This window comes from Vespa velutina, chromosome 3 (assembly GCF_912470025.1).
Source record: "Vespa velutina chromosome 3, iVesVel2.1, whole genome shotgun sequence".
Lineage (NCBI taxonomy): Eukaryota > Metazoa > Arthropoda > Insecta > Hymenoptera > Vespidae > Vespa > Vespa velutina.
This window is the reverse complement of record NC_062190.1, coordinates 6953067-6980965: the sequence shown is the minus strand read 5'-3', so window position 1 is coordinate 6980965 and position 27899 is coordinate 6953067. Positions and strand designations below refer to the sequence as shown.

Genomic DNA, 27899 nt, shown 5'->3' with positions numbered 1-27899 from the left:
TTTTTTTAAGTTATTACTCATGATTAATAAATTCATCAATTTGCAATATTATAATTTTTGACTATATTCATCACTGTAACTTCCTACTTATTAAGTATTAACAATGATTTAACTTGGTATTTAATTTGAAAAGTCTAGAATAAATTGTATAATGAGATATATAATTTGTTGTCACTGTTTTTTTACAGGCAATCCAAATGACATTATAAATAGTACTATATTTATATTTCAATATTTACTGATGGGTTTATCATATTTAATAGCTTTGGAACCTTCTACTTTCTTTTTATTAAAGAACAGCATCTGTACAAGCAGAGCAATATTGTGTACAATAAAAGCTTTCATAAAGTAAAGACATTATTATAAAATGAGGTTACGCAATTTTGGTCATATAGTCAAAACAGTCCCCCAATATTCATACCAACAATTTAACATAGTTTCATTAACAAATATATAGACTAAATGTTCTGTAGAAATATGTGTAACTATCAGTAAAAATGATGTGTCTAGCAAGCTATTATTTTTCAAATTATTATTAATTCAAAAGTTATAGATTTAAATAAAATTATGTTCATTTATTAAAGTATGTACAAAAGCTCACTAGACAAATAGCAGTTTTTCCAATAGGTCAATTGAATTATTTTTATATTGAATGTCTATAAAAGATTATACACTATCACTCACTAGACAAATAAAATGTCATACTAATGTCTCGACTAATGAAACAATAGCATGTGTATACATGATTTAATGGAAATATATTTTAAGCATCATATCAGAATAAAATTTTGTCCAATTACTATCAGTGTACATAAAAATAGCAGATAGGACATGCACAATGTCTTCCAAATGGTCATGTAGTAATCATGTACTCTATTAGTATCCAATTCAGATGCCTTGTAATTTGTTTACTTATTCAATACAAATAGAAATAATTAAAAATACTTATCGACTTAAAGGTGTTCCACCAAAATTAAATGAAGTGGGTATAGTTTGAGAATGGAAAGCATAACCTATAAAATAGTAAAAACATTTATATAATATTAAACTTTGAAATATCTTCTATAACTTTGCAATTAACATATATAAAAATAGGTGTAATTACCGCCGCTTTGCTCGATTCTTTTGCTTTCCAAAGCTGCTTTACGCTGATCTGCTAAAACTATAATCTCTTGTAATGCTTTCTGTTCCTCAGCTGTTAAATGACTCGTTAATGCCCTATACCAAGTTGAGTCAGTTCTTTCAATATCTAAATATATACATATATAGTTATTTTTACAGTAATAAAATATCTCAGATATAAAATATTAAATTTAACCAATATTTACTTTGCATAACTTCTTTGAAAACAACATATTCATCTTGATTTGTATCTTCTGAATCTAAAGGTGTACAATAACTTTCTAGAGCAGTTTCTTCATTTGCGTCATAATCAGAATCATCTTCATCATCATCAGATCTATGATCTCCATGCCCGTCTTGAATGGATGCACTGACATTAAAACCATGCTGTCCTGAAGACCTTGTTACTTTTTCTTGCAATTTTTCAAGATATTCTTGACTAGCATCATCAATTTCATCTTCATCTGATGACAAAACTTCTGAAAACACGGTTCGTGCTAATAACATGAAAATCTTTTCTATATATTTTAATACAAAAAATTATTAAAACCTTCATCAATATCACTTTCTTCCTCTTCATTATCTTCCTCATCTCCATCTGCTACTTTAGCAGCATATGCTCTCTTGAGGCCATCAAATAATAAAATCAAAGATGGAATTATTTGTTGAACACATTCATTCACTGCTGTTGGTCTAGCAGGACCCATACTAATCAAGGTACATAATCCAAGAACGCAAAGTTTTCGATCATGTAACCTAAACAGAGAATACAAATTTATGAAAATAATATTATATATAACTTTATTTGTTGCAATAAACATAATTTAGAATAATATGTAATATCTGATTTTTATTAGAATAATTTAACTTTAATAATAAATATTATATACCCTAGGAAGCAATCAGTATCATGAATCCATTGTTTAATAAAATGCGATGCAATAGGCTCTGGAGATTGTCCAAGATTTCCTTGTAATCTGTCCATTGTTTCAAGACATAAAGCAGGATTATAATATAAAGCTGCAATGACTACTTGAAGACACATAGTTCTTAATTCAGATGTTTTTACTTCTCGCATTAAACGTTCTAATACTAATTGCACAAGTGAAGGTATGCACTGGAAGATAGTAAATATGGAATAATATTTAGTACATAATTTAGTATTTATATACACAAAAGGCCAAGTAAATTAATTTAATCAAATTAATAAATATACCTGGTCAATATGTCCTTTACATTGTAAAATAATAACTTCTAATAATTTTGCAGCATGACACTCTGGATCTTCACCAGCATCACCAGTTAATATCTAAACACAAGAATTTTTAAAGTAAAATTAATAATAATATAATATTTTAAAAACATTTTTCACAAAACTCAAAATTATATAAAAAGGAAAAAACTTACAGCTTTACACATATTAAACATAGCAAGTATATAGTTTTCATTTGATAGAAATGCTGGTGTATCTACAGTGATATAATTATGTAATGCTGGCATCATATCAGTAAAGTAATCAAAACCATCTTTTTGGAAAAGCTGATATATGAGTTCTAAAACCTTCCACATATCTTCAGAAATAGTCATACCCGTTAAATCAAAGACTAATGACAGTGCTTCTTCATAAAATTCTATAAAAATAGTATAATTAAACTGATGTTATTTTTTGTTTTGCATAGACAGATACACGTGTGCACGCGTATAACTATATATTTATTTAAAGAACAACTTACCCATAACGCTTTGACTAAATATATGAGCTACCACCTGTAAAACAGTTGGTTCTAATTGTGCCATAATTTGAGGTTGATTTTTCATCACTGTCAATACTGTTTCTATTGTATTCAAAATACCCATTGCAGTAATTGCCTTTTCATCACTACCCTCATCAGTTTCAAGAACTTGACTAAATGTGGCAGCCTAAACGAAATTATTATTTACTTTTTATTCATGGTTTTATATAAATATATAAGAAAAGACATGTATATTTACCAAATGTTGACAAATTTCTACAGCAATTGGCATAAGCTGTTCTGTATATGTACAAACAATTTTCTGCATAACACTCGTTAAATCATCATTTTCTGTTTCTCTTATAATAGCTAATAATTCGAGAGTTATTTGTTTTATAAGTGGTTCTATGTACTTCTGAGCTTTGTCTTGTGCACACAAAAGCATTTGAAGAGCTATAGCAGCTTCAACTTTAACAGGCAAATCATGATCAGTCAAAAGAGCATTTGTTGTCAGTCTAATTGCCTCAACTAAGATTTGTTCTTGTTTAAACTTTATTTCAGAGAAATAATGTAAAACCCAACAAGCCTAAAAATATAATAATATTATTTACCTTAATTTTCATAGATATATGATTAAAATTATTAGTAATTAAACAATTTAATTCTTATTTTACCCTTGCTCGCATATGGCCATGTGGACTATTAAATTCGGGAAACACATGCTGTACTAACATCTTATCCATTTGTTCCCTATAAAGTTTCTTTTTAAGCAGAACATCTGCTAAACTTCCAACCTAAGCAAAATATAATTATATGTAGTAAGTATATGTGTGCAAAATCATGCATTTATGTATAAATCTGCATGTTTTTCTTCTAAATAAATTTACCATATGTAATGCGCCATCTTTCTGTCGTGGATCAGCGTTTGGACTTGTTAGAACTTCTGCGCAAAATTGCATAGTTTTTTGTAGCATATCCTTTCGTTTTTTGCACGCAGAATGCAATAAGGTCTGTGCTGCTGTTACTGGAGATACAAAGTCCTCAAAAATATCTGAAATAAAAGAAACACATTTTTTTATTTTTAATAAATAGTAATGTTATAGAAAATTATTATTATTATTATGCTTTTACCAAATTTGACTCTTATGTATTCATATGGATCGTTATTCCATAATTCCTCATCAGTAGCAGAGTATGAAAGAATAGGAAATAGCACATCACGAATGATCTCAAACATATGAGGCTTCAAAAACTTCCAAGAAAAAGCATGACTAACACTGCAGTATAAAATAAAAAATTATTTAATCAGAAAATATAACAAAACTTGAAAAATAATTTTTATAAGATAATTGATTGTATACTCTTACCCTTGGTTAATATAATTAATCGATTGTTGTATCACTCTAGGAGAGACAAAGATTTTTCTTCTGTACTGATCCAAAATCTTTAAAAGAACTTCTAAAATTCCACCACTAAATGTTTCAAGATACCATTCTGAAAATTCTTTATATTCTTTGGTTACATTACCAGGACTACCATATCTAAAATATAAAGTAACATAATGTAACAAATAACCAGTGATATTTGTGATCTTATATGTAGATAAATTACCTCTCAAACATTCTATGAAGAATATGTAAAGCCCATTTTTTACATTTCCACCAAGGAAGTTCTACACGTTCCTCGTCGTCTAAATTAGGATTATTAGTCTCTGGTGGGACAGGCCTATCAGCTACTTGTCGTACTATGTCCATCCATTGGGAGAACACTTCTTTCGATATAAGATCAAGAGGCAGCGTATACTAAATTAAAAGTGAAAATGATATTCTCAATAAATGATATTCGATAAATGGTTATATAAAATAATTTATCTGATCTTATTATATACCTGAGTAAGTGCAAAAAAGATTTTCAAAATTTGTGTTTGAAGTAAAACTGATTGTTCAGATGAATCTGGCAATAAACGTAATATCAATTGGTAAATCATAGGGAAAAGTAAATTCATTGCTTCGTTCAATGGTCCCCTTTCTTCTGCTTTCTTGTATCTAAGAATATTATAATATTTATAATGGATTATAAATCTTTTCATTTTATTACGAATATTAAACAGCTTGTCAAAAACTTACTCAAAGTTTTTGACAAGTTGATATAATGCAAGGAGAACACCAGGCCAGCAAGAAGCATCAGGATTTTGAAGATATATTGTAATTTTATCAACAATTTGAGTCCATCTTCCAGGGAAATCATGTTTTACTATATTGCTAATGCATACTGCTAGTTGCACTCTAAACAAATAAACAAAGTAATACGTAATATAAAATAATAATTTTCAAGTAAAATCAATGATATATTTACCTAATTAATTCAGGTGCATGAACCACAGCATCCACTATTGCATCACGTATCATAGCACGATCTTGTTCATGAATACTAAATTCTACAGGTCCATTTTCAGCTTCTCTGTCAGCCCAATTTGTGGTAATTAAATTTTTCAAATATATAACACCTATAAAAAATTGCTTCATTATATTACTATATGAATTATAATATTAATAACATATATCAAGTAACCAATATTCAGTGAAAATAATTCATTTTATATAATAAAATGTTTAATGTATTCTTATTTTTAATTGTATAAATATTTTTCATACTTATAATATTCTAATGATATATATATATATATATATATATATATATATATATGTATATATGATACAATTACATATAAAGATTATATTAAAAATTTTATTAATATTTAAATAAAAAAAGAAACTGTATACAATAATATGCATTTTTTTAAATATGTATATCTAAATATAATAAAGTATTTTTTATGCTTACCAGCTTGCCGGACAGGCATGTCAACTTCAGCTGACATAACTACTTGTAAAAGAGTAGGAGCAAAACCTATAATTTTGTGAATCTGAAAAGAAATTTTTATATTTTCAATATTTATTATTTATTTATATATATATATATAGTTCTATTAAAGGAATTCATATATAATAGATAAGTATATAAAAGCATATGTATTATATATGCATATTATAAAAAATGTCCGTTTTTTTTTTAAATTATGTAATGTTTGCTATATAATTCACAAAAGTTAAAATCATTAGATATATAAATATGAAACATTATTAAGTTATCAATAACAATATGCAGTTAAGTCTTCATATAAAGTAATTCCTTAGTTACTAGAAAAAGAAATCATAGTTAATATGTTTAGTAGTTACATGAAGCATATAGAATGATTTAATCTTGTATATACAATTATTCGCAAAAAATGTATAAAAATATTTTTTAAGAATTATAATATATAACCAAAAATTTATTATAAAATGTAAATTGAATAATTGTCTTTTATATTATTTCTTGACTTATTTATAAAAAAAATATATTATATGCTACATATGTAAAATTACATAAAATATATCATAAGAGAAAAGGAGAGGGGAGGGAGAGACCAAGAAAGCATAAAGAGGTTAGTTTAAAAAAAATTAAATGAATTGTAAATCTAATAAAAAGGATATATATATAATATAAATAATATTATTAATTAGAAAAAATATCTATATAAATGCGGCTCTATATTATACTACTTGGTGTAAATAGATATTTTGGAATTAATTCTGCATGCCCATGTATGAAGTATAGTAAAATATACTAGCTATAATAAAATATTTTAATACATCGTTTTTTCGGTATATATTATTTCTATTGAATGTATTAAAGCATAGAAGTCAAACATTCATGAAAATATATCAAAGACGAAATAAGGTTAAAGAAATAAGAATAGAAAAAAAGACTTGGTGAATATAAAAGCGAAGCCACATGTTTTTCCGTCCATGAAGTATCAGAGTATCAAAGCACGTTTTTCAAGTCCTCATACCTGATTCAATTGATCTTCAGCTTGCTTTTGTTGAGAAGGGTCAATAGTAGCACGTAATAATTCTGTTAATTTACGAAGATCCATTTTCGTAAATATTTAAGCTATTGTGTCAGTTAATACGCGTGAATTTTTTACCGTTCTTCATAAATTTGACCCGGCGCATTCACCTCACTGCCACCTTGTCACGTGACAAAACAATATGGCGACTTTAAAACCTCGAATTGTTGCGTTCAAGCAGAAATTATGTAGTGATTAGAAGAGAAACAAAATGTGATTGTCCAATTTTCCAATCGTGTAATTATTAATTGCAATAAGTATTTCTACTTTAATAATGTTCAATATTGTTATAATATTAATTTGTCATTAGCTGATATATTACGATCATTTCAATTATTGTCATTTGAAGCATTTCATATTCACCAGTAAACATGTGAACGAAGCATATATCTGTGACATGTTTAGAACAATTTTTCGATCGATTTACAATCTAGCTGATTTACAATACTGTCCGTTATTTACATCCTTTGTGCTACATGAAAACTCATTCGTTAAAATCGAATAGAAAAACATTAAAAAAAAAAAAACTCATGAGTTGCTTATAAAAAACACAAAACTTAAAAATATTTTATATATACGTTAAACACATACAATTGTACAGTGATTATACAAAATAGTTTAGTAGAATACGAAAAAAAAAAACAATACAATGATTGGTTTCTTCTAAATGTAACGTGCTTTGTGTGGTCAGTAACATAATTCAAATTTGTGCGTATATTCCAGGCGTTCTCAAATAATACTGCCTATCCATATCAGGCAGCACCAGGTTGATCTCTGCTTTGCCAGAAACATGGCGTAAAGTGATTGTTGCACATGTGTCAGTGATTTGGTAAGATATGATAAATTCAGTTCGTTCTTTATAATTCGATGAGTAATATAAGTATTATATTATTCCGTGGTTTTAAACAGTACGGTATTTAGATATTGTGTAGATATTGTGAGGAAATATATAAATTTAGTTCACAAAGTGACATCGTGAGTATTTGATCAGCCATTTCGTAAGACCTTTGAAATATCTATTAAAACTGATCGTTAAGTTAAAAACGTAAAATGCCGGTAGTTCTGTATCGTTATTGCGGTGAATAACCTGCCTATGATATATCAATCGCATATTAGGTGAAATCATTTTTCATCGTGGATAATGTGTGATTGAAAAGCTTGGTATAACATCTTTCTTTACACAGGAGTACATTCCATTCTTCTGAGTCTTATCTGTGATCATGTTTCATTCATCTCTATTCATTTGAAATTTTGACTAAATAAAGATTAAAAATGAGCTACACACATTTAGAATATAGTTGTCTGTTTTTTTTTTTTAACATGATGTTAGAAAAAAAATTATATTTATAACATTGAATTTTTTTCTCTTTTCGTTTTTGTTTTAGTATTTTTTTCTTTATATTTATAATTATAATATATATGAATAACTTGCGCTTATTTTATGGTAAAATCAAGATTGTCTGGGAATGGCTATATGAGTATAGCTATTTATATATATAAATATACACACACATATATATATGTGTATATATATATGTTATATATATATATATATATATATATATATATATATATATATATATATATATATATATATATACATATATATATGAACATAAAATTTTTCCCTTATATACAATTTTTTGTATACATCTTTTTTTTTTATATATTATAGGTAAATAATGATGTGTAAAATCTTGATATATATGTATATATATATATATATGTATGTATACATATAATATTTTAATGTTTAGAATTGTTATTTTTTAAAAGAAGAAAAATCTATTGCTTTTTATTTAATAAAATATAATTACTTTGACTTTATATAATCAATTAACAAAATGCAATTTAATAAGATTTAATTGTATTAAAAAATTAATTATATTTTTACAGGTTGATTGATTTGGTCTATATTACTAGATTTCATATTGAGATACATATCATTACAATTATATTATTGGTAACAAAATAACAAAATGTAAGTTTGAAAAGTTTTATTATTTATTATGGATGCCATATTTCGATAAAATATAAATTTTATAATTAAAAAGAAAAAATAAATAAATTTCAAATAAAGAAAACTATTAGTCCATAAAACTATATACTTAATATATAATTGCTAATAGGAATACTTTTAGAACTATAGCTTTCATCACTGAATTTTATTAAATTTTGTGTAATGTCATTATATTCCTTAAAATATCAATTCGTATTATTGTTATTATTGATTAATTACTTTTCACTAATTTTATAAGTCTTATATATTTTTGATGAGGAATATATTTTAAAGTATACAAGAAAAAATTTTCTATCTTGTTACGAAGGAAAGAGAGGACAGTTGATGTTAGAGAAGAGCCATTTTCCAAGTCTTGGTTTAGACATTCTAAATATAACTGCAGGCTCTATAGGCTATCTCTACTGTGTCATGCTACATAGAGTGGTGTTCTCCTGCATTACGTAGAATTTGAACATTTCCTATTTTCTTTATGGCTTGAAGCCAAATCTGACTCACTTAATATCAGCAATATGTGTATGATAATTGGTTAAATGAATTATATATTTTATTAAATATCAGTGCATCCTGATTGAAGTGTTCTTTTACAAAAATATTTATAATAATTCTATTTAGAAGAGATATTTTAAATATAATGCATATTTGAAACAATTATTTTTGGTATGTTTTGTATAATATTTACTGTATAATATATGTTATAGTTAGTATTGATTTATTAAACTGTTTTCATTATAATTTATATATTTGTTATTTTTTTCTTTTCTTTTCTTTTTTTTTTAAGTAAATGTATTCTTTAGTTTTATATTTATCTATTATTTATACGATTAAGTTGTAATATTCTTGTTTTTATATTTGTTTATTTTATATTTTTCTTATACTTTTCCTTTTATTACAGATCATGGTTCATAGGACGAATGAAATTAATAAAAAATGTTTAATTCCATATATCATCAAAGAATCTAAGGATAAACAAGGTATAAGCGGAAAGCTTGAGCTGCATGAGTCTATGCAAGTTAAAGATCTGTATAGTCTTATTGAAGCACAACATCAATTACGTCCAGATACTTTTACAGTACATTTAAATACGGGACAAAGAAAAATGGTAAGTGACATTCCTTATAACGATATTTGTGATTAAAACTAGGTAATATATATAATAATATTTTCATTATCTTTTAACTAGGTTAGTCTATCTGAAATGATAAATAAAACAATGCTAGAACTATCATTGCTTGATATGGACTTTGAACCTAACTCAGAATCAAATGAAACGATGAATACTCTTGTTGTCAATGTTCATAATAAGGTTATGAAATATTTAGCATGTGAGCCATCGATATGTGATCCTACACCTTCATATCAAGTATCTAGTTGGAATGAGAATAACATTAATTTGAAAGCTCCTATCAAACCTGAAACAAGTATGTAGAATATAAGAATTAAGTATAGAAATAAAATAACGATGATACAGCATCGTTAATAAAAAGTGTAATGATTATAATAAATATTGTAAATAATTATCTGTTGTTATGCTAGCTATTAGATAAAATATAAATTAAAAAATACTTAAATATAATTTGATTACTATAAGATAAATATGTAAAGTGTTTTGTTAATATTTAAAGGCTATGTTGGTTTGGTCAATCAAGCAATGACATGTTATCTCAACAGTCTCCTTCAAGCATTATATATGACTCCAGAATTTCGTAATGCTCTTTACAATTGGGAGTATATTGAAGGTTCAGAAAAAGATGAAACTAAAAGTATTCCATATCAGTTACAGAAATTGTTCCTTAACTTGCAGGTATGATAATAAATAGATTGATAAGGAAAAATAATTAAATATTGTAAAATAAATATAAGAACAATATATTATTTGTCTATAAGAAATGATATTAATTTGTAAACAGACTTCTACAAAATCTGCAGTAGAGACTACATCTTTAACCAAAAGTTTTGGATGGAATTCTAATGAAGCTTGGCAACAACACGATATTCAAGAACTTTGCAGAGTTATGTTTGATGCTTTGGAACTGAAATTTAGAAACACAGAACAAGCTGATCTTATTAATAGATTGTATGAAGGTATTTTATTTTTCTAGTTTTGATACTGGAAAATAAAATACTAGAAGAAAATAGTACAAAAAATGTTTGATACCAAGTTTTATTCTTTTAGGAAAAATGAATGATTATGTGAAGTGTTTGGAATGTGGAACAGAGAAGTCAAGAGAAGACACTTTCCTTGATATTCCTCTACCAGTTAGGCCATTTGGTAGCAATGTAGCATACAACAGTGTGGTAATATATTTTTTTGCTATGATATATAATATTATAACGTCATTAACATTTCAAAACAATAAAGTTATATTCGAAACTTAACTTAAACAGTAAATAACAAATGTTTATAGGAAGAAGCGATAAAAGCTTTTGTTCAATATGAAACATTAGAGGGAGCAAATCAGTATCATTGCGAAAAATGTAACAAAAAATGTAATGCACAGAAAGGATTAAAGTTCACTAAATTTCCATATCTTTTAACATTACATCTGAAGCGATTTGATTATGACAATAACAGTTGTCATAGAATCAAACTTAATGATAAGTATGTTATTAAATAATTAGATATAATAATTTTTATATATTGAAATCATTTTGATTTGTTGATCTGCTTTTTATATAAGAAACTATTTATATGTATACATATATTACTATAATCATAATTATACGTATTAATATCTTTTATTCTAGAGTCACATTTCCAGATACACTTTTCTTAAATTCCTTTATTTCATCTACAAATCAAGAATCACCTTCTGGAGAAGAAGATATTGGCGTGGGTGTTAAATGTGATGATAGTTCAACTACAGATAGTGGTACATTAGATGATGATTGCCCACCATGTGATAATAATCTCACAAATAGTAGTTTATTGACAAATCACGATCCAGACGATGATGAAGGTATATTTTTTAATTATTATTTGGAATAACTTAAGGATGTAATTATTTCTAGAGATAATTTTGATTATATAGATATATACATAATTATATAATTTTGCATATAATATTATTTGTTTATATTTCCTTCCTATAAAGAAAAAAATAAATAGCATATAAAATGTTATTTTTATTTATATATTTAGGTATCGATATGAGTAATGGACCATCGACATCTAATTGTAGTAAACACAATCATAAAAATGAGAAACACCAAAGTAATTGCATAATAGAATCAGGTCCTTACGTATATGAATTATTTTCAATTATGATACATAGTGGAAGTGCCAGTGGTGGGCATTATTATGCTTACATTAAAGATTTTAAAACACGAGAATGGTGGTGCTTCAATGATCAAAGTGTTACTCAGGTAAGAGATAGAAGATAGAAAATTATTAAAAGATAGAATAAATTAGGGATAAAAAATAAAGCATATTTAAGTTTGAAAAATAAGAAATGAAAAAAATCAATGATAAAAATTATATGTTGTTTATTTTAGATAACTGAGGATGATATTCAAAAAACATATGGTGGTGGTTCAATTAGAGCATATTATAGTGGAGCATATAGTAGTAGCACAAATGCATATATGCTTATGTATAGACAAATAGATCCAATTCGTAATGCTTTACCAATGCAGGCACAAGATTTTCCTCGGCATATACAGGTATAATGTGTTTGAAAATATTAGTATTAGTATTTATTACTATTTCTAATGTATTATCAGTATATAAAGTTCTTTTTATTTTATATTTCAGGATTTGTTAAAAAAAATTAAAGAAAGTGAGGACAATGACAGAAAGAATAGGGAAAAACAGATAGCATGTCCAAAATTGAAAGTTTACTGTCATCATCCGGTAACTGGTAACTTATGTCACACAAGATTAATTGTAATGCCAGAATATAAACTAGCTGAAGTAACGGAAGAAGCTTATAAAAAACTTGATCTTCGTGGAGTAGTTAAATTAAATCAATGCCGTTTAGTAGCGTATAAACACAGTGCAGATTTGATAGAATGTAGTTATGAAGGAAGAGATCAAGAAGAAATTTCTACTATTTGGTATAATAAAAGTTATGTCGAACTTCTTTTAGAAATATGTAAAGAGGATCAAATGTTCGAAATTTATCAAGCTGGTGGTAAGTACAAATCATATTAATTTAATATTTTATACAATACGATTAAATATTGTATTATATATTTCGATTTATATACTTAATGTTCTTTCAATTTTAGGTATTACAACTAAAGTATTTGTGATAGATATTCCCAAAGTAGAAGTTATAGATGGACCAATTAATGTACGAGGTTTGCTTACACAAAGTGTCAAGGATTACAAGCAAATATTAGGAAACATCATTAATATGGATCCTAAGCAAATGAAACTAGTTTTACTAGTTTTACGAAAACGCAAAACAGATATTAAATTAATAGATAAGGATGATATTGACCTTCAAACAGCTGAATTTATGGATGCAAGTAATAAAGTATTTGTATCTACTATGCTTGATGTGGATAGTAATAAACCATTTTATGAGACAACATTATATAAACTCATATTAAGGTTTGAAAATATTATCTCATTGCAAGTACAGATACCGGACATAAGCAAAGGTAAGAGCAACAACATATTATTTTTTATAGTTGAATAGATTTTATAGGTTCTATGCATTATTTTCATAGTAACAAAATATAAATGTTTTATGTATACGAACATTGTGGTATATTATATATTTCTATTTTTTTTCTTTTTTCTTTTTTTTTTCTTTTTTTTTTTTTTTTTTTTTTTTTTTACAGAAATTCTTGAAGAGTTAGATGTACCTTTAACTGACAAATATGAAAATAGAGAAAATCGTTTCAGTAATGGACCATCTAAATTATCAATTAATGATTTAATAAAGCGTGATCTTGAAGTACAATATAACACGTTTCGGGATATTATTAAAAAATCGGTGAAAAATGATGATCTTCCTATACCAGATTTCCTATTAGGAGAACCAGAAGAGTGGAATACTTCTGAACAAAGTAATAGCGAAGACAGCAGTCTTAGTGATAGTGATAAAACTTTGGTAGGAGATACTCAAGAAGATGATGATTTTCCACCATCTTATCACCCACCACTTTCGGATAATAGACGATTTGAAATAGCAAATCAAATAGACATACAAACTTCTGATATTGATGATGAGTCTGAATATTACTTTAAGGCTACTTCATGTACAAACAACGCTCGAAAATGTATGTATTTATTATTTTGTTATAATATGTAGTAAATTCTAAATTATTAATTATTTTGTGTTTTAGTACTTAAGGTTTTAGTAGATAAAAGAATGCGATTAAGCACTTTGAAAAAAGATTTGCAGCCTTATGTAGGCGTGCCTGTAGAATATTTCAAAGTTTTCCGACAATCTGGTGATTCTGAATCTGAATGCACTTGTCTGACAGAACAACTTTTTGCTTTTGATGATGGTGAACGACTTAATTTAAAACTAGGAAGAGCTTTGCGTAATGGAGAATATAAAATAAAGCTATTTCAATTACATATCGATTCAATTACAGAGGTTTGTAAATATTGTCTATATTTTTACCATTGAAATTTACATTTATAAGAAATATATTTTTATAGTATATTTTTTTAACAGCCCTACAAATTTTTATGCGAAACAATTCTTTCTAAAGACATGACATTTGGTCAAGCAAAGAAACAAATTTTAGCAGAAATAAAGAAGAAGTACAATATAGACATACCATATGAAAAATGTAGATTGAGAAAAAAATATTATAATACGGCTTCTAAGGTATTCTTAGATAAACAGAAATTTGATCAACAACTACTCACACAATTTGAAATGATTGTCCAAGAACTACCAGAGAAAGAAGTTGTTACTGATAACGACAATCAAGTAGTTCTGTTTGTTCGAAGATGGTCTCCTGCCAAAGTACAACTTGGTCAATTTCAAGAGGTTGTATTAGATGAAAAGTTGATAGAAGAATTGAGAAGAAAAGTAATAAAACAAACATAATTATTGAACATAAAGTATGCAGTACAAAATTACAGATTATTAATAATACAATTGTTTTTTTCCTTAGATATCTTCTATATCAAATATACCTGAAAAATACATAGATATAGCAAAGGGAAAAGGTACTTTTCCATGTGATATACCTGTATTAAAAGTCCAAACTGACCATCAATGGAATGAACATATTACTGGTAACGAAAATGTATACGATGATTTTGAAGATGGTAGTGTCTTCTTATACAGGTAAAGATTTAGGACTTACATATTTTTATATATTAATAAAATTATGTGTGTATATTTATAAATAAATGAAATTACAAAAATTATAGGGATAGCCGAGAAGAGTTAAAAAAGTTAAGTCCAGATGAAACAAAGGAAATCACTAATAAAGAAACTGCACGTTTCATACAACTTTCATCCTCAACAGGTTATAATCGACGTAGTGAGAAAGCGCTTAAAATATATTTGGATACTAAATGATCCTGTATTAATTGTACATCTACTGAATGGCAGTAGTTAAATGAATACAATAAGGAACATGAAACATTGAGGTGTAAAGTACTTGAAGCACATCAAACAGTGATTATATCACATTTTCAAGAAACCAAATGTTTTATGCTCCAGTAAGTTTTCAATATCTCGAAGCTTCCATCTTCTTAAATATAAATGTTTTCGAATATCTATCAGGTTTTTGGCATCTTTTGGATAATGCTGCCAATTAGTAAGAGATTTTGATTTTCAGTTATCACTATTTTTTTTCTTTTTTTCTTTTTTTTTTTTTTTAATTCTGGAGTTTGTAGAAGGTATAAAAATTCCTGATTCTCTACATTGATAAATTATTTTCTCATCCGGAAGGTATTATTAAGGATTCTAATCACTAATAAAATTCAATAATATTAAGATGCAATAAGACAAATCATCAGTATTTGACATAAATATATGGACTCAGATTGTCTATTGTATGTCTAATTATAACTCCGATTCATAATATATAAATGTTTTTCAACGTACAATATTCTTGTTTGGTAAAATCTCAGCTATATTCTACGATTCAATAAAATCAGAATATTTGTACAGCTATCAAAAAAGAAATTAACATACCTTACAAAAGTTAGAAACTATTTTCGGTGTCAAAGCACAACATTGAATTACATTATAAAAATACGTCTATTTAATGCAATTGTAATTAACCCTTTTAATACCATTTATGTGTGTGTAAGATTTATTGCATTATTAATTGTGTAATAGTGTTTTCCTCTCTAGTTTGTTTAAATATTATTCTTAAGTTATCATTTATGCCTGCCTGCATTAGATATGTAAAATAGTGTACACTACTAGTAAAATTTTTATCTGATTTTGTTATTTTCAGTTTATATAAATATAACTATATTTAAAGAGAAAAAAATCATGAGATAATGATTTCTGGTATTTATATGTTTCTAACATTGATATATTTGATACATATATACATATAACTCAATAACAAGATAAAAAAAATACATGCTCCATAATAAAATATATTGTAAATAATAACTTAAAAATATTTTGTTTAATTGTGGAGCCAATTTGGTACACTTTGTGAATCGATCAATATATGTGAGTCTATTAAATTATGAAAATTATTAGAATTAAAAATCTAAAATATACAATCGAAAATAAAGATTTCAAGAATGTGATATTTAATAATAACAAAACAGAGCACATATCACTATATATGTCAATTTCTTCATTGCATTATAAGTATTGAAATTTACGTTGTTTCCTATGTTGTAACAATTTTAACTGTTTTGTATGATATTCTACTTAATTACTTACAATATATCATTATGGAAACATGCTTTTAGTACAGGGTTCTTTTGCATTTAACATTTAGCAGCAATTTCACATTTGGCAATTTATACGTTATTTCATTGTATACAACATGGTGCTAAAAGGGTTAAATGCAAAGTTGTTATTGTTCCCCTTAATTTTTAATTTCTTTTAATAGTCTCCTTTTCAGGTATCTATTGACTTTGTGCAAATATCATACCAAAAGAAAGAAGTTAATATTCATAAGATAATATATCAATTGAAAATGATTTCAAATCGAGTGATCACTGTTTACTAAAAGATAATTATTTTTAAATCAATCCCAGCTGTTATTTAGTACATAATAACATGCCCGATTTTTATTGTTATTCATGTAACTTTTATTTATTGTATGTTGTGTAAAAAACAAGTTTGGTGTGTGTTAATAAATTACATATATAATGATTACTTTGATTGTATGTGGAACTATTTCATTGGCAGATAAAAAATGGAATTTATAGACAAATGAGAACATTAGGTACATGAGATTAGAATCTTTCCAGGATTATGTTAATTTTTTATAAATGATATTATCTTTACATTGATAATTAGAATTTTTTTTGCACAACAAACAAAAAATTATCAATAAAATGCACCAAGTGGAACAAATATTGTAATTAAATAAAAATGTAAACTATTATGAGTATAAGGCTCCAATTGTAAAATTAATTGATTTTTATTACTGTCGGAAAATTGAATGATAGCTATAAACTATTGTCATTGAATGAGAAAATTTTTCTCAGTTTTGCTATGATTTAGTTCTCTGTACAGATATATACAAGCCAATGTGTCAAATAATGCTATAGATTGGAATAACAATTTGCATTTTTTGCATATAATATAAAAACATTCAGTATAATATCTTCATTATGACTTAGCATGCATACATGCTAATACATATAACAATTAATTTGATTGCTTATTCTTAGTAATATAAATCATAGAAAATACAAGGAAGTTTGTGCATGTACATACATATGTGCATGCACACGCAATGTGTGAGTGAGAGAGAGAGAGAGAGAGAATGAGAGAGAGAGAGAGAAAGAGAGAGAGAGAGAGAGAGAGAGTAAAATAGAATATTTTTATCCTTTTTGTGGATAAATTAATTCCGAGATTATAAAATATATTTCGTTTAACATATGTGTATACAGGTTGTCATCTGAACTTTCCAATCAGCTATGATCCAATGTTATGCCTTGTAATATATGTGACAATTATGAACCAAATTATATTTATAATTATGAACAAATGAAAGATTTGAAAATGGAATGGACTTTTTGGTCAGAAATAGATTGCTGTACGAGATTTCATCTATCATTATAGTGTGATGCTTTTCTTATTTTTGTGTTGCTGTGTTGACATCATTAATCACTGTTATTGTTTTATTAAATACAAATAAATTTGTTCCTTGTATTTGAAATATGTAGATAAAGATAACAGATTATATAAGTTTTTATAAAGCGTTCTATATGGAAAATAGCTTTGTTTCCAGATAAGTGAAAGTACAGTGTTATGAAGACATGTTTTTGCATGTTAATTTTTGTAACTTTGAAATTAATTATTATTAGAGAACAAATATGTGTATAGTATCCTGAATGCATAATGTATTTATAAGAAAAAGAAACAAATTAAAAATTTTGAAAGTATGAAGTATATCGATATTAACATACATCGATATTAACATTTTTTATAATTGAAGTCTATATATCAATACTGAAATTGAAATACGTTATTTGAATGCACGTGTCTTCCTACAAGTAATATGTAATTAATAGTTAATTTTATTCGCAAATAGTTTATGACTTCTTTCCAAAAAACTATTAGGTATTTACTAATTACAGTGAACAGCAGTTGGTAGCACTTGATTGCAATTTACTGTTTTGTGTCTGCTAAAGAGTATCGTCACAATTTAAATTGTGACAGTCGTAATCAATAATATTACATGCAAAACATGGTGTATTTGCATTTTCCGTCAAATTTAACCGAAGAAGAGTTGATGTTGCAGGCTAAATATAATAAATTAAAAAGAAAGGTATATTTCAACTTCCATTAATTATGATTTGAATTGAGGTTATGTTAGCAAGGGTTAGATAGTTTTACACTTTTAAATATGTACAAAATATAGTTTTATTTACAGTGTTATTAATAAAGTATTGTCTTCATGTAATCACTACTACATTATTGCAAAAGCATTATGATATATGAAATTGTTGTATTAATACAAAATTATTGAATTTGGAAAACTTTCTATATATATAAATCAAATATTTTATTATTAATATTGGTTGTTTGTTTTCAAGAAAAAAGCATTACAGGATTTGAAAGCTCCTAAACAAGAAGCAGAACGCGTGCCACAAGTACCAAAACGTCCAACAGAAGCAAGAGATGCTCGAGAAGTTGCAAAGAAATTGATAAAGTCTGGCGTTATTACAGCACCGAAGACACCTAAGAGACCAGAACAATCATTTAAAAGGCCTCGCGGATTAGAAAGAAAACTAAATAGTACAGAGAAAACAATAAGTTCCTATCAACCATTTTCAGCAGCTCAACTGGAAGAAGAAGAAAGTGAAGCAGTAAGGCCAAGAGTTAAAGATTTATATGATAGTTTTGTTAGTGCTCAAGATGCAGAAGATAGAACTGTAGTAGATAAACAAACACCAATTAAACAAGAATTAAAACCAAGGGCTGGTAATACAATTTTTGTTTGTGGTTATAAAATATCTGAAGATTTCCTAAAGAAACATTTTCAAACATTTGGCAATGTAATTAATATATCAATGGAGGCAGAAAAAAAGTGAGTATTAGAATAATAATAATTACAGTTTGTCATTGGTATTTTTGAATATATTTTATATTATAAAGCTTCTTCATATTGAAAATCTTCTATAAAAAAGAAATATGTATGCACACATACATATATTCATGGACTAATAATATTATAATAATTTATTTTTTAAGTCGAGGATTTGTGACATTCGACAAACCTGATGCAGCTGAGAGAGCGATAAGTGAGATGGATGGCAGCATGGTTTCTTCTATTCAGTTAAAGGTTTCATTGGCAAGAAGACAACCAATAATAGAACATATAAATGACGCTTCTTCTAGTTCAATGTGGACGCCAATAGCAGCTAATTATTCTCAAAAGAGTGTACATAAGGATAGACGCGAGTTAAAAGTTTACGAGGAAGATCTTTTTCAGTAAAATGAAATATAGTGTTTTAATTTTTAATCTTGTAAATATTCAAGTTCTTGTATATTTATTGTTAAGAATGTTAAAAATATTTGATTAGGTATATTTATACTATTATTAAATAGCATAAGACAGAAATGAAAAAATAAGAATTACTTTTGTGCAGTAATTTAAAATCTAACATATACATATTTAATTTATAAGAAATTATTAATATTTTATGACACAAAAAGATATATTAGTTTCAATATATTGTGAAATAATATTTGTTTCCAAAGAGAATGAAAAAACAAAAAATAATAGTCGAAACGTTGTGTTGCACAATTTTTTTTTATATTTTATATTTTTCTAAGGATAACTACAAGTATTGAAAAGATCGATAGATCTCTCATTGCGGTAAATTTTATAAATAAGCCGTATTAATTTAGATTCAATAGTACATTTAATGTTGTCCTTTTGTAAGACTTTTTGTAATTGTATAAAGCTATCATTATCAGTATGATAATTATTGTAACTGTCGTCGTTGTTTTCGTCATTATAATGTCATTATTAATATATAAAATAAACTTACTTAAAGAATAGATCGAATTAAGATTGTTGTTCACATACGTGCAAAATCGCAAACGCATTATCTTACAAAAAGAATTATTACCATTATGATAGTTTTGTCAATCGTCTTATTGCGGAGGATTGAAATAATCCCAATGATGGTAATGCATTATCGTTCGAGAATTACTGAAGTATACTATCAATAAAATTACGATCACAAGTAATAAGGCACATAATGCCAATTCAAGTTCTCTAATCTTTTCCGTCGCTTCTTCGGCACCCACTCTAGAGATTAAATGTGATGCAAAATCTCTAATAAGTTTAGCTCCTGCGATTCGTATTGCTCGAAGAAGTTGTTTCGACGATTCGAGAATGCTTGGTTCGGGTTCTACCCGGGTGGACGGGGATGTGGTTAAAGAAAAAAATTCCGCTGGGATCTGTGAAGTTGGAAAAGCGATAAAGTGTGCGGCACCGCTTGGCAAATTGGATGTAATTGGCAATTGTGAAGTTTCTCTTGCGGCTTCCTGCCTATCAGATTTCTCTCCTTCCTCGGAATAAGAAATAACGGCACGTTGTGCTAGAGCTACGTTCGAAACGTTATAAGGTGTACTAACATCAGGTGTATCTGGAGTTACAGAAATAACCGGTGGCAATGATCGAACTGGGGAAGCTGTTTGACGTACTGGCCGAATTCGTTCCGTTGGCGAGGGCGATCGTGATCTAGATTCTCGGCTAATCTCGTTTGTTTCTTCTTTACTTTGAAATTGTTTATCTTGGAAATCACGTATGTCTATTTCTGGCCTACGCTCTGACATTATATCGAACTCTGCCATTAAACTCAATTTTATATCAGAATGAGGCTCTTGATGAATCTCCGTTGATCGTTTCGTTTTATCAATTTCGAAGATTTCTGAACGTTTCATCGATATTGGATCAACAGTTTCTAACGTATCATCTTGCATACTTTCGACGAATGAGAACGTATGCGATGCGGATTCCACCTCTGTATTTTCGATTTCCCTATCCTTAGTTTCTTCGGAACCTTTGTTGTCGTTTAAGCTAGATTTGATTTTAACCGATTGATCTCTAACCGAATCCTTTTCTTCGTAACTTTTGATTTTCCTTGGATCGTCTTTATCCGTTTCTACCACATCTACCTTAGTACTGTCTTTTACAGTAGATTCTGTGTCACTTTCCCGATCGAGCAAGCGTCTCTCTTCCCGTGCCTGTTGAGAGCTTGCCACACTTTCCAAATGGCTTCTAATAGCTATCAACTCTTTGATAATTGAAGGAGAGAAAGAGTCTTCTTTAGGATCTCTCAAATTTTTCAACTCGTTTACGGATATTACTATAGCGTCTATCTCGGAAGCTAGCAACTTATTTGTTTCTAATTGCGACACGCTGAGTCGATCGACTTTCAGATCACCAACTTCGAGATTGCTTATTCTAAGAGTTTCATCCGTAAGCAAGGCGGAACGTATGATAGAGTGTAGATGAGACTGATCCATTGCAGTTGCATCAGGAATCGTTGGTGGTGGCTCACCAGCGAATTGTGTTTGAGTTGGCAAACGCCTTTCTTGAAGTCTTCTCTCATAATCTATGAAAGGAGAAGGTTCTCTTGAAGATCTAGGTGTATCCAAGTGCTGATATTTCTCATCATCGTTTTGCAAGAATTCAGACGTCGGTAATGTTGGGAAGAGATTAGGACTAGGTATTCGTTCGGTTGATACCATAACTTGCGAACCTGATCGCGATGGAGTGACGATTAATTTAGCTTGTGTAATTTCTTCTTCTATGATCATGTCATCCGGTAGAGGATCAGTTTGTGTAGCAGTTGTCGCTTCATTAATGAGTTCCGATAGAGATTCATCGAAACGATCTTGACTATGTTCCTTCCGTGCTCTAGGTGGTCTAGGAGGTGCTGGTAATGGTCGTCCTTGGATCTTACTGAGGACTCGATCATCTCGTAATTCTTTGCGATCTTCCGAATCTATTTCGATGTACGGCATTGATTCTGCTTGTTGTTGTTCCAATATTCTTTCCTCCGTCGAGAAATCGTCTCTTATTTTCGTCGTCGAAGTAAGTGTACTGTATGTACGTTGTGGTCGTTTCGGAGGACTTGGTCTTGGCGTTGTCGCAAATTTCTCACGAATCTTTCGTCTACGAGGTGGTGGTGGTCTTGGTGGTTTCTCACGTTTATCAACCAGTGCGTATCCCGACAAATCCCTCGTAGAATCCATAGTTGTTTCGTCTAGTGGTATGTCCTCTTGAACATAACCAACCTCTGGTAAAGATTCAGCCCCATGAGATGTACGATCTTCATCCTGAGCCAGTGATATCGTCCTTGATCGTGAACGTCTCTTTGGCGGGACAGGGACTGGTTTTTGAGCAAGTTGATCTTCTGACAACATTTTATCTTCTTGTGCATCAAGGATTATGTCGTTCATCGCTGGAGATCGTACTGGTTCCGCCATTCGAGACGACGAGAATAAACTCTCCTCCCATTTGTCACTACGACCATTGCATATCGTCGTAGGGAAGAGTTCGTTCGTTTCACTCTGAATTTTTGCCCCACGAGCTCGTTTTCGACGGGTAGGTACGACTGGAGGTGGACGCGGCACGTCGCCATTTTGAAAAATACTTCGCGAGACATCAGACTCGATGGGAACCTGAGATTGACTGTGAAGAGACGATCTCGATTTTCTTCGTGGTGGTTTTACTATAACTATGTCGTCCAAAGGTTCATTTGTTGACTTTGACAGCTCACGAGGATCATATTCAGTTTGATAAACAACGCGATGTCTCGAGCTACTGTCGGATCGTTCCTCGTAAAAGACATCATCAGAGATGTCCTCGCTGGTTCGAGCAACCATACGTTCTCTTTTTGTCCTAGCTGGTGGTATAACGACGTCGTAAGATTCAACGAAATCTTCTTTTTTTTTACATAACGATCTCCTTGCTGGTCTTTTTGGAGGCATTGATGTTGGCATGATGACGTCATCAGCTAAAGCGTTTACCGGTTGAAAATATTTGTCGAAATCGGCCATATTATCCCGTGGGTAATATTCTTCGGAACCGGTATCTTCGACGATTCCACGACGGCGACGGTCGCACGAGCTGCCACTCGATTGTTGTTGTTCTCTGTCCGAGTGAGCTGATGAGAGATCCCGGTCTTCTAATTCCTCCAATTCCTCTTCTAATTCTTCCTCCTCGTATTCCTCTTCCTCTATTTCTTCTTCTCCTCTTTCCTTTACTCTTTCCTCTTTTGAGAGCATTTGAATTTGTTCAAATTGTCTTGGATCCACGGCTGAGAAAGAGGAGCCAATGTCAAAAGGGGTTGTTGGATCAGCCAACGATCGTGAACGTCGTATCGGCTTGAAAATTTCTTCCTCAACTATTACCTCTTCATCGGATGGTCTCCAATCCGACTCTCCGAGCTGACCATTTTCATTTCTTGTCTCTTTTTCACTAATCTCTCTTCCTTCTGAGATCTCAGCCGAGTCCGGATCGTAATCCATATATTGCATTTCTTCATCCTCTTCCATAGTTTCACCTGCACCTTTTTTTTGAGATTTTTCCCAAGAAATACGAGCGGCTAATGTATCTTTCTCTTCCAATCTCACAGATAGTCGAGGTTCTTCGAACGAAGGATGACGCCATGGACATATTCTTTCGGCAGCACTGATATTTTCATCTTGATCAAGCTCGCCGAAAGTAGGCTCTCCAAATCGACGTGTCCAACTTGCTGTTGTTGAGGGATAAGTTTTGCGAGTTCGAGGGAATGTTGCACTTTCTTGAGACTGCGCTCGTGAATCCTTCGGCGAAGACGTTGCTGCGTAATCGTCCGCACGTGTTTTGGATTTCTTCTCAAATATACGTGGATATGTTGAGAAGTCGAAGATGTTGCGACGCGAGCTGCCGATTGTCGAATTTGTAGAACGTTGTTCTCTTACCAATGTTGGTTTTTTCGTTCTCTTCAATGCGCTTGGTAAACTTATATTCGGACGTTTCATATTGAATTTTGCTTTCTCTGGCAAACGAAATTTTGGTCTTTCCGGTAGGCGAATCTTCGATCGGTCCGGCAAACTGAATTTTGGTCGTTCTGGCAGACTAAAACGATGTCCTTGTTCTGCAAATGATGTCCTTATCCTGTCCATCCTGCTAGGTCTCTTTTTTTCTGTTCTCGATTTATCCGACTTTCCGCTACTCGTCGATCTTGTCTTTTCGGCTTTTTGTCGTTTTGCGAAGGAGAAATTAGGCCGTTGAATACCCCGTAATCGTGAGCTCAGTTTATCCGCCTGACTTTTCAACCGTTGTGGCAAAGTTCTTGCATTACGGTGTAGGGGCAACTCCTCCAACACCGATGAGTCCATCTGAAAAAGTAGAATTTACTTTTTTTATACGTATAGGTATATGTACAATGTCTTTTATCAAGAGAAATTTGTCGAACTTTGATGTTCGAAATATTGAACAAATCATTACAGACATAAAAAATCACATAAATATTGTTAGATTATCGTATACAAATGTCAAATAGTCGTGGGCTTGATATATAAAGAACTTACGGAATAAATCATTGCTCATCCTGTTATATTTGTATACATTTTGCTAACTAAAAAATCTTATTTCTTGGAATGTCTTTATATAATCTCATTTACGTATAACAGAAATGACATCAGATGGGTAGATAAATTTGGCAGATTCCTCTGGTATCTGTCTGCATAATATCGATATATCCGTAATGATTATTCGAATCAACGAGAAAAGCCAAAAGATTTTTTTCGTTCGATGAAGATCACCTCAACCAAATTACATAATATTTCTGCTACGAATTGTTTATTTTTTGTCTAAATATAATCACGTTTACAAGATGGTTGAAATAGAAAAAAAAAATCAATGGAAAAGTAGAAAATGTAACAAAATGTGAATATCACCACCTGACTGGTGTTGACTTCGCCATCGGTCCTAGACTCGGCGCTAGGAGTTGTTGGGGTAATAGTTGGGGTAGGGGCAGAAGGGCTAGGGCTGCTCAAGTATCGTTCCTCCAATCGGTCCTGAAGCTGTTGTGGACTGTCTTGTTCCTCGGATGTATCACCCACAGTTTCACCAAGCTCCTGTCCTTCCATAGCGACATCTTCGATTCTACCATCCAATGGTAGAATGACATCGCCGCCTAGGATCATCCTTGATGGCAAAAGACCTCTTTCGTCAATGCTATCATCGCTGTCCGCGACGGGCACCACATCTGTATCGATGATTTGTACAACTGGTGCCGTTACCGGATGTGACAATGGTGCAGCGATTGGTTCATATTCATGCTCACTATTGATAAGAAAATTCAATTAGGTATTAAAAAGAATACAATAGAACAATTTTATAAAATTAGTTTAAATTAGACGATCGAAGACGTGTTAGGAATCAGCATGTGAATTCAATCGAAGTATAGCATCGGATCAATCTTACCGATCACGTTGCCCATTTTTCTGTAGATCATCATGAAATCGAATTCCCCTTCTCCTCATTGGCAACATCTATATATCTTTTGGTCGATCGTTCGATTAGAGAGTTGTCCTCGTGGGCACGCGTCTCATAAAGCACGTCCCGCAAGGCGCCTTGCGATCTAGGCGCGATCTAGTTGCGCGCTACGAGTCTACGCGCGCGTAGACTGATGACTGGACCGTAGCGGAACCGGGAGCTGATCGTGGATTCTATCTATAGCCAGCTGGGCGAACCTTAAATAGCCGCGGGAATTTGCAACGCTCTCGAATGCCGTAACCTATACCAGCACACGGCACTAGCAAGAATCTCGCGAGTTGATCGCGTTTATTGGTGGTAGTGGCGATGGTGGGTAGTGATGGTGATGGATACAGGGGACAGAATAGATTCGAAAAATTAGCAATTTTTTTAATAGACTACTGACCTGCATGGGAGCCTAGGAGGTTCCTGCATCGCTGTCCTGGAAGATGGTCTGGCAATGCGGGCTTGACGTTCCGGTAGTAGCGAATCACTTTGATAGTATTGACATCCACAACGAACCTCACGTCCGAGGCTGGACGTTGATGATGCTCGCGAGGTGCGTCCTCGTTGTTGCTCTCCTTGCATCCCCACCTCGAGAGAGGCGTCGACGTCAACGCCGACGCCGAAAACCAATGAACCTACTCCAGTCTTTTCCTTCTCTCTCTCCCTTTTTACTTTGTCGAATATCGGCAAAGACGAAAGAGTCGTAATCTATTCGCGTAGAGACACGACACTTCGTGTTTTTTTGTTTTTGCGATCCTAAACCTTTCCCCTCCTTTCTCCTCTCTTGCAGCCTCCCGTGAATTTCGAGGTCGCTCTTTCGAGGGCGTGCTTACGACATCACCGCCATCACATTCACAAGCATCACCACCCACCACCGCTACGATCTTCACCCTCTTCTCTGGAAGAGAGGAGAAAAGAGGAAAAGAGAGAGAGAGAAAAGAAAAACCAGTGCAAGAGCAGCAGCCCGCCGCAACGCCAACTCGATGACTCTCTGTACTCTCGAATATCTACTACACGGACGTAACCGAGAGACCTAAGCTGACATCGAATTATTTATAGAATCTTTCTATAACGTTTCAACGCAAGATCGTACTTTTAGATATAAGACAACGCTTACCTGTTTGTATATATGCATGCCACCTGATGATGATACGATTAAACGATTTCAATTTCTCGCTCTTACTCTCGACATGAACCAATCAACATTTTTATGGTGTATGTCTCCTTTCGAGACTATCGTTTATAGGGTATTTCGTTTTTCCCGCGTAAATTCAAACGTTCGATAAGTAGTAACGTCTTATTTAAGCGCGACATTGAGCCTCGCGCAATTTTATCATTGCAACTATTGCGACTATTGAGAGTCTACTTGTTTGATTGATCTTTTTTTGTATACTTTGAAATCCCAGCGACCTTTCACCATAGCAATTTAATGCAATGGCTTTTGCAATGAAGAAAATCTAATTGGAACAAATAAAGTTGTCATACCGAGAAGAGCCGCTAGTTTCTATATAGAAACTAAAAATAGTAAGCCGTGACGGCTACCATCTGGGAATGGCATCTCGACTTCGTTATTTGTTGTCGACTTCAATATTTGTTATTATATCTCGTTGTCACTGTGAAAATATATTTTATTTATATAATAGGATTAGTTTTAAAAGTGAAATATTATACGATTACTCAAAGGCTAAATTTTAAGGAATATTCATACGGAATGTTCATGTTAAGATTTAACAAATGGATGTCCACCAAAAGTACATGATGAGTTAGTTCGTTTCAATAAATGTATCTTCGTAGCTTACGCTTGCTCCACTTTTTGTATATAAATAACCGGAGTTGGAGACGCATTCGCAGATGTTTGGCTAATCGTAAGAATACGTGTGGGTGAAACATATTTTTTATTACAAAAGATCGAAGTTTTTCTTTTTATCTTGTAAGCCTTGATATGCGAGCA

General features: G+C 30.5%; 4 protein-coding genes and 1 long non-coding RNA gene across 12 annotated transcripts; 3 read left to right on the top strand and 2 right to left on the bottom strand.

The window, feature by feature from the left end:
• Positions 1-269: 269 nt before the first annotated feature.
• On the bottom strand, positions 270-6958 carry LOC124947794 (importin-7). Of its 2 annotated transcripts, none has more exons than XM_047490431.1 (19): positions 6751-6958; positions 5700-5781; positions 5211-5361; positions 4982-5140; positions 4744-4900; positions 4467-4657; positions 4223-4396; positions 3987-4132; positions 3743-3906; positions 3530-3649; positions 3115-3441; positions 2856-3042; positions 2530-2753; positions 2339-2431; positions 2013-2239; positions 1673-1878; positions 1329-1598; positions 1106-1249; positions 270-1013 (listed from the first exon to the last, which is right to left on the bottom strand). In XM_047490431.1, the coding sequence occupies exons 1-19, from the start codon at positions 6832-6834 to the stop codon at positions 946-948; spliced, it is 3174 nt and encodes a 1057-aa protein (XP_047346387.1). In that variant the 5' UTR covers positions 6835-6958; the 3' UTR covers positions 270-945. The 2 variants fall into 2 exon arrangements, with proteins under 2 accessions (XP_047346387.1, XP_047346386.1); XM_047490430.1 differs by having other exon boundaries at positions 1329-1601; positions 6751-6957.
• Positions 6959-7334: 376 nt separating this feature from the next.
• Positions 7335-18102, top strand: LOC124948212 (ubiquitin carboxyl-terminal hydrolase 47). 6 transcript variants are annotated; one of them, XM_047491535.1, is made up of 18 exons: positions 7336-7636; positions 8704-8788; positions 9720-9926; positions 10008-10245; positions 10450-10628; positions 10735-10909; positions 11001-11122; positions 11233-11426; positions 11573-11784; positions 11967-12190; positions 12320-12487; positions 12579-12957; positions 13055-13432; positions 13799-14056; positions 14123-14379; positions 14461-14823; positions 14909-15084; positions 15171-18102. In XM_047491535.1, the coding sequence occupies exons 3-18, from the start codon at positions 9723-9725 to the stop codon at positions 15319-15321; spliced, it is 3678 nt and encodes a 1225-aa protein (XP_047347491.1). In that variant the 5' UTR covers positions 7336-7636; positions 8704-8788; positions 9720-9722; the 3' UTR covers positions 15322-18102. The 6 variants fall into 6 exon arrangements, with proteins under 6 accessions (XP_047347489.1, XP_047347491.1, XP_047347486.1 ...); XM_047491530.1 differs by having other exon boundaries at positions 13616-14056; XM_047491531.1 differs by having other exon boundaries at positions 7336-7782; positions 13616-14056.
• Positions 15344-20384, top strand: LOC124948214 (negative elongation factor E). Its single transcript, XM_047491539.1, has 4 exons — positions 15344-15464; positions 18531-18721; positions 18990-19483; positions 19648-20384. Exons 2-4 carry the CDS (start codon positions 18632-18634, stop codon positions 19889-19891), a joined length of 828 nt encoding a protein of 275 aa, XP_047347495.1. The 5' UTR covers positions 15344-15464; positions 18531-18631; the 3' UTR covers positions 19892-20384.
• On the bottom strand, positions 20299-26921 carry LOC124948211. 2 transcript variants are annotated; one of them, XM_047491528.1, is made up of 3 exons: positions 26349-26921; positions 25366-25750; positions 20299-24801 (listed from the first exon to the last, which is right to left on the bottom strand). In XM_047491528.1, exons 1-3 carry the CDS (start codon positions 26528-26530, stop codon positions 20557-20559), a joined length of 4812 nt encoding a protein of 1603 aa, XP_047347484.1. In that variant the 5' UTR covers positions 26531-26921; the 3' UTR covers positions 20299-20556. The 2 variants fall into 2 exon arrangements, with proteins under 2 accessions (XP_047347484.1, XP_047347485.1); XM_047491529.1 differs by lacking the exon at positions 26349-26921 and adding an exon at positions 25892-26150.
• On the top strand, positions 26006-26864 carry LOC124948215. Its single transcript, XR_007100623.1, has 2 exons — positions 26006-26272; positions 26340-26864. It is a non-coding gene; the product is annotated as an uncharacterized LOC124948215 (long non-coding RNA).
• Positions 26922-27899: the final 978 nt, after the last annotated feature.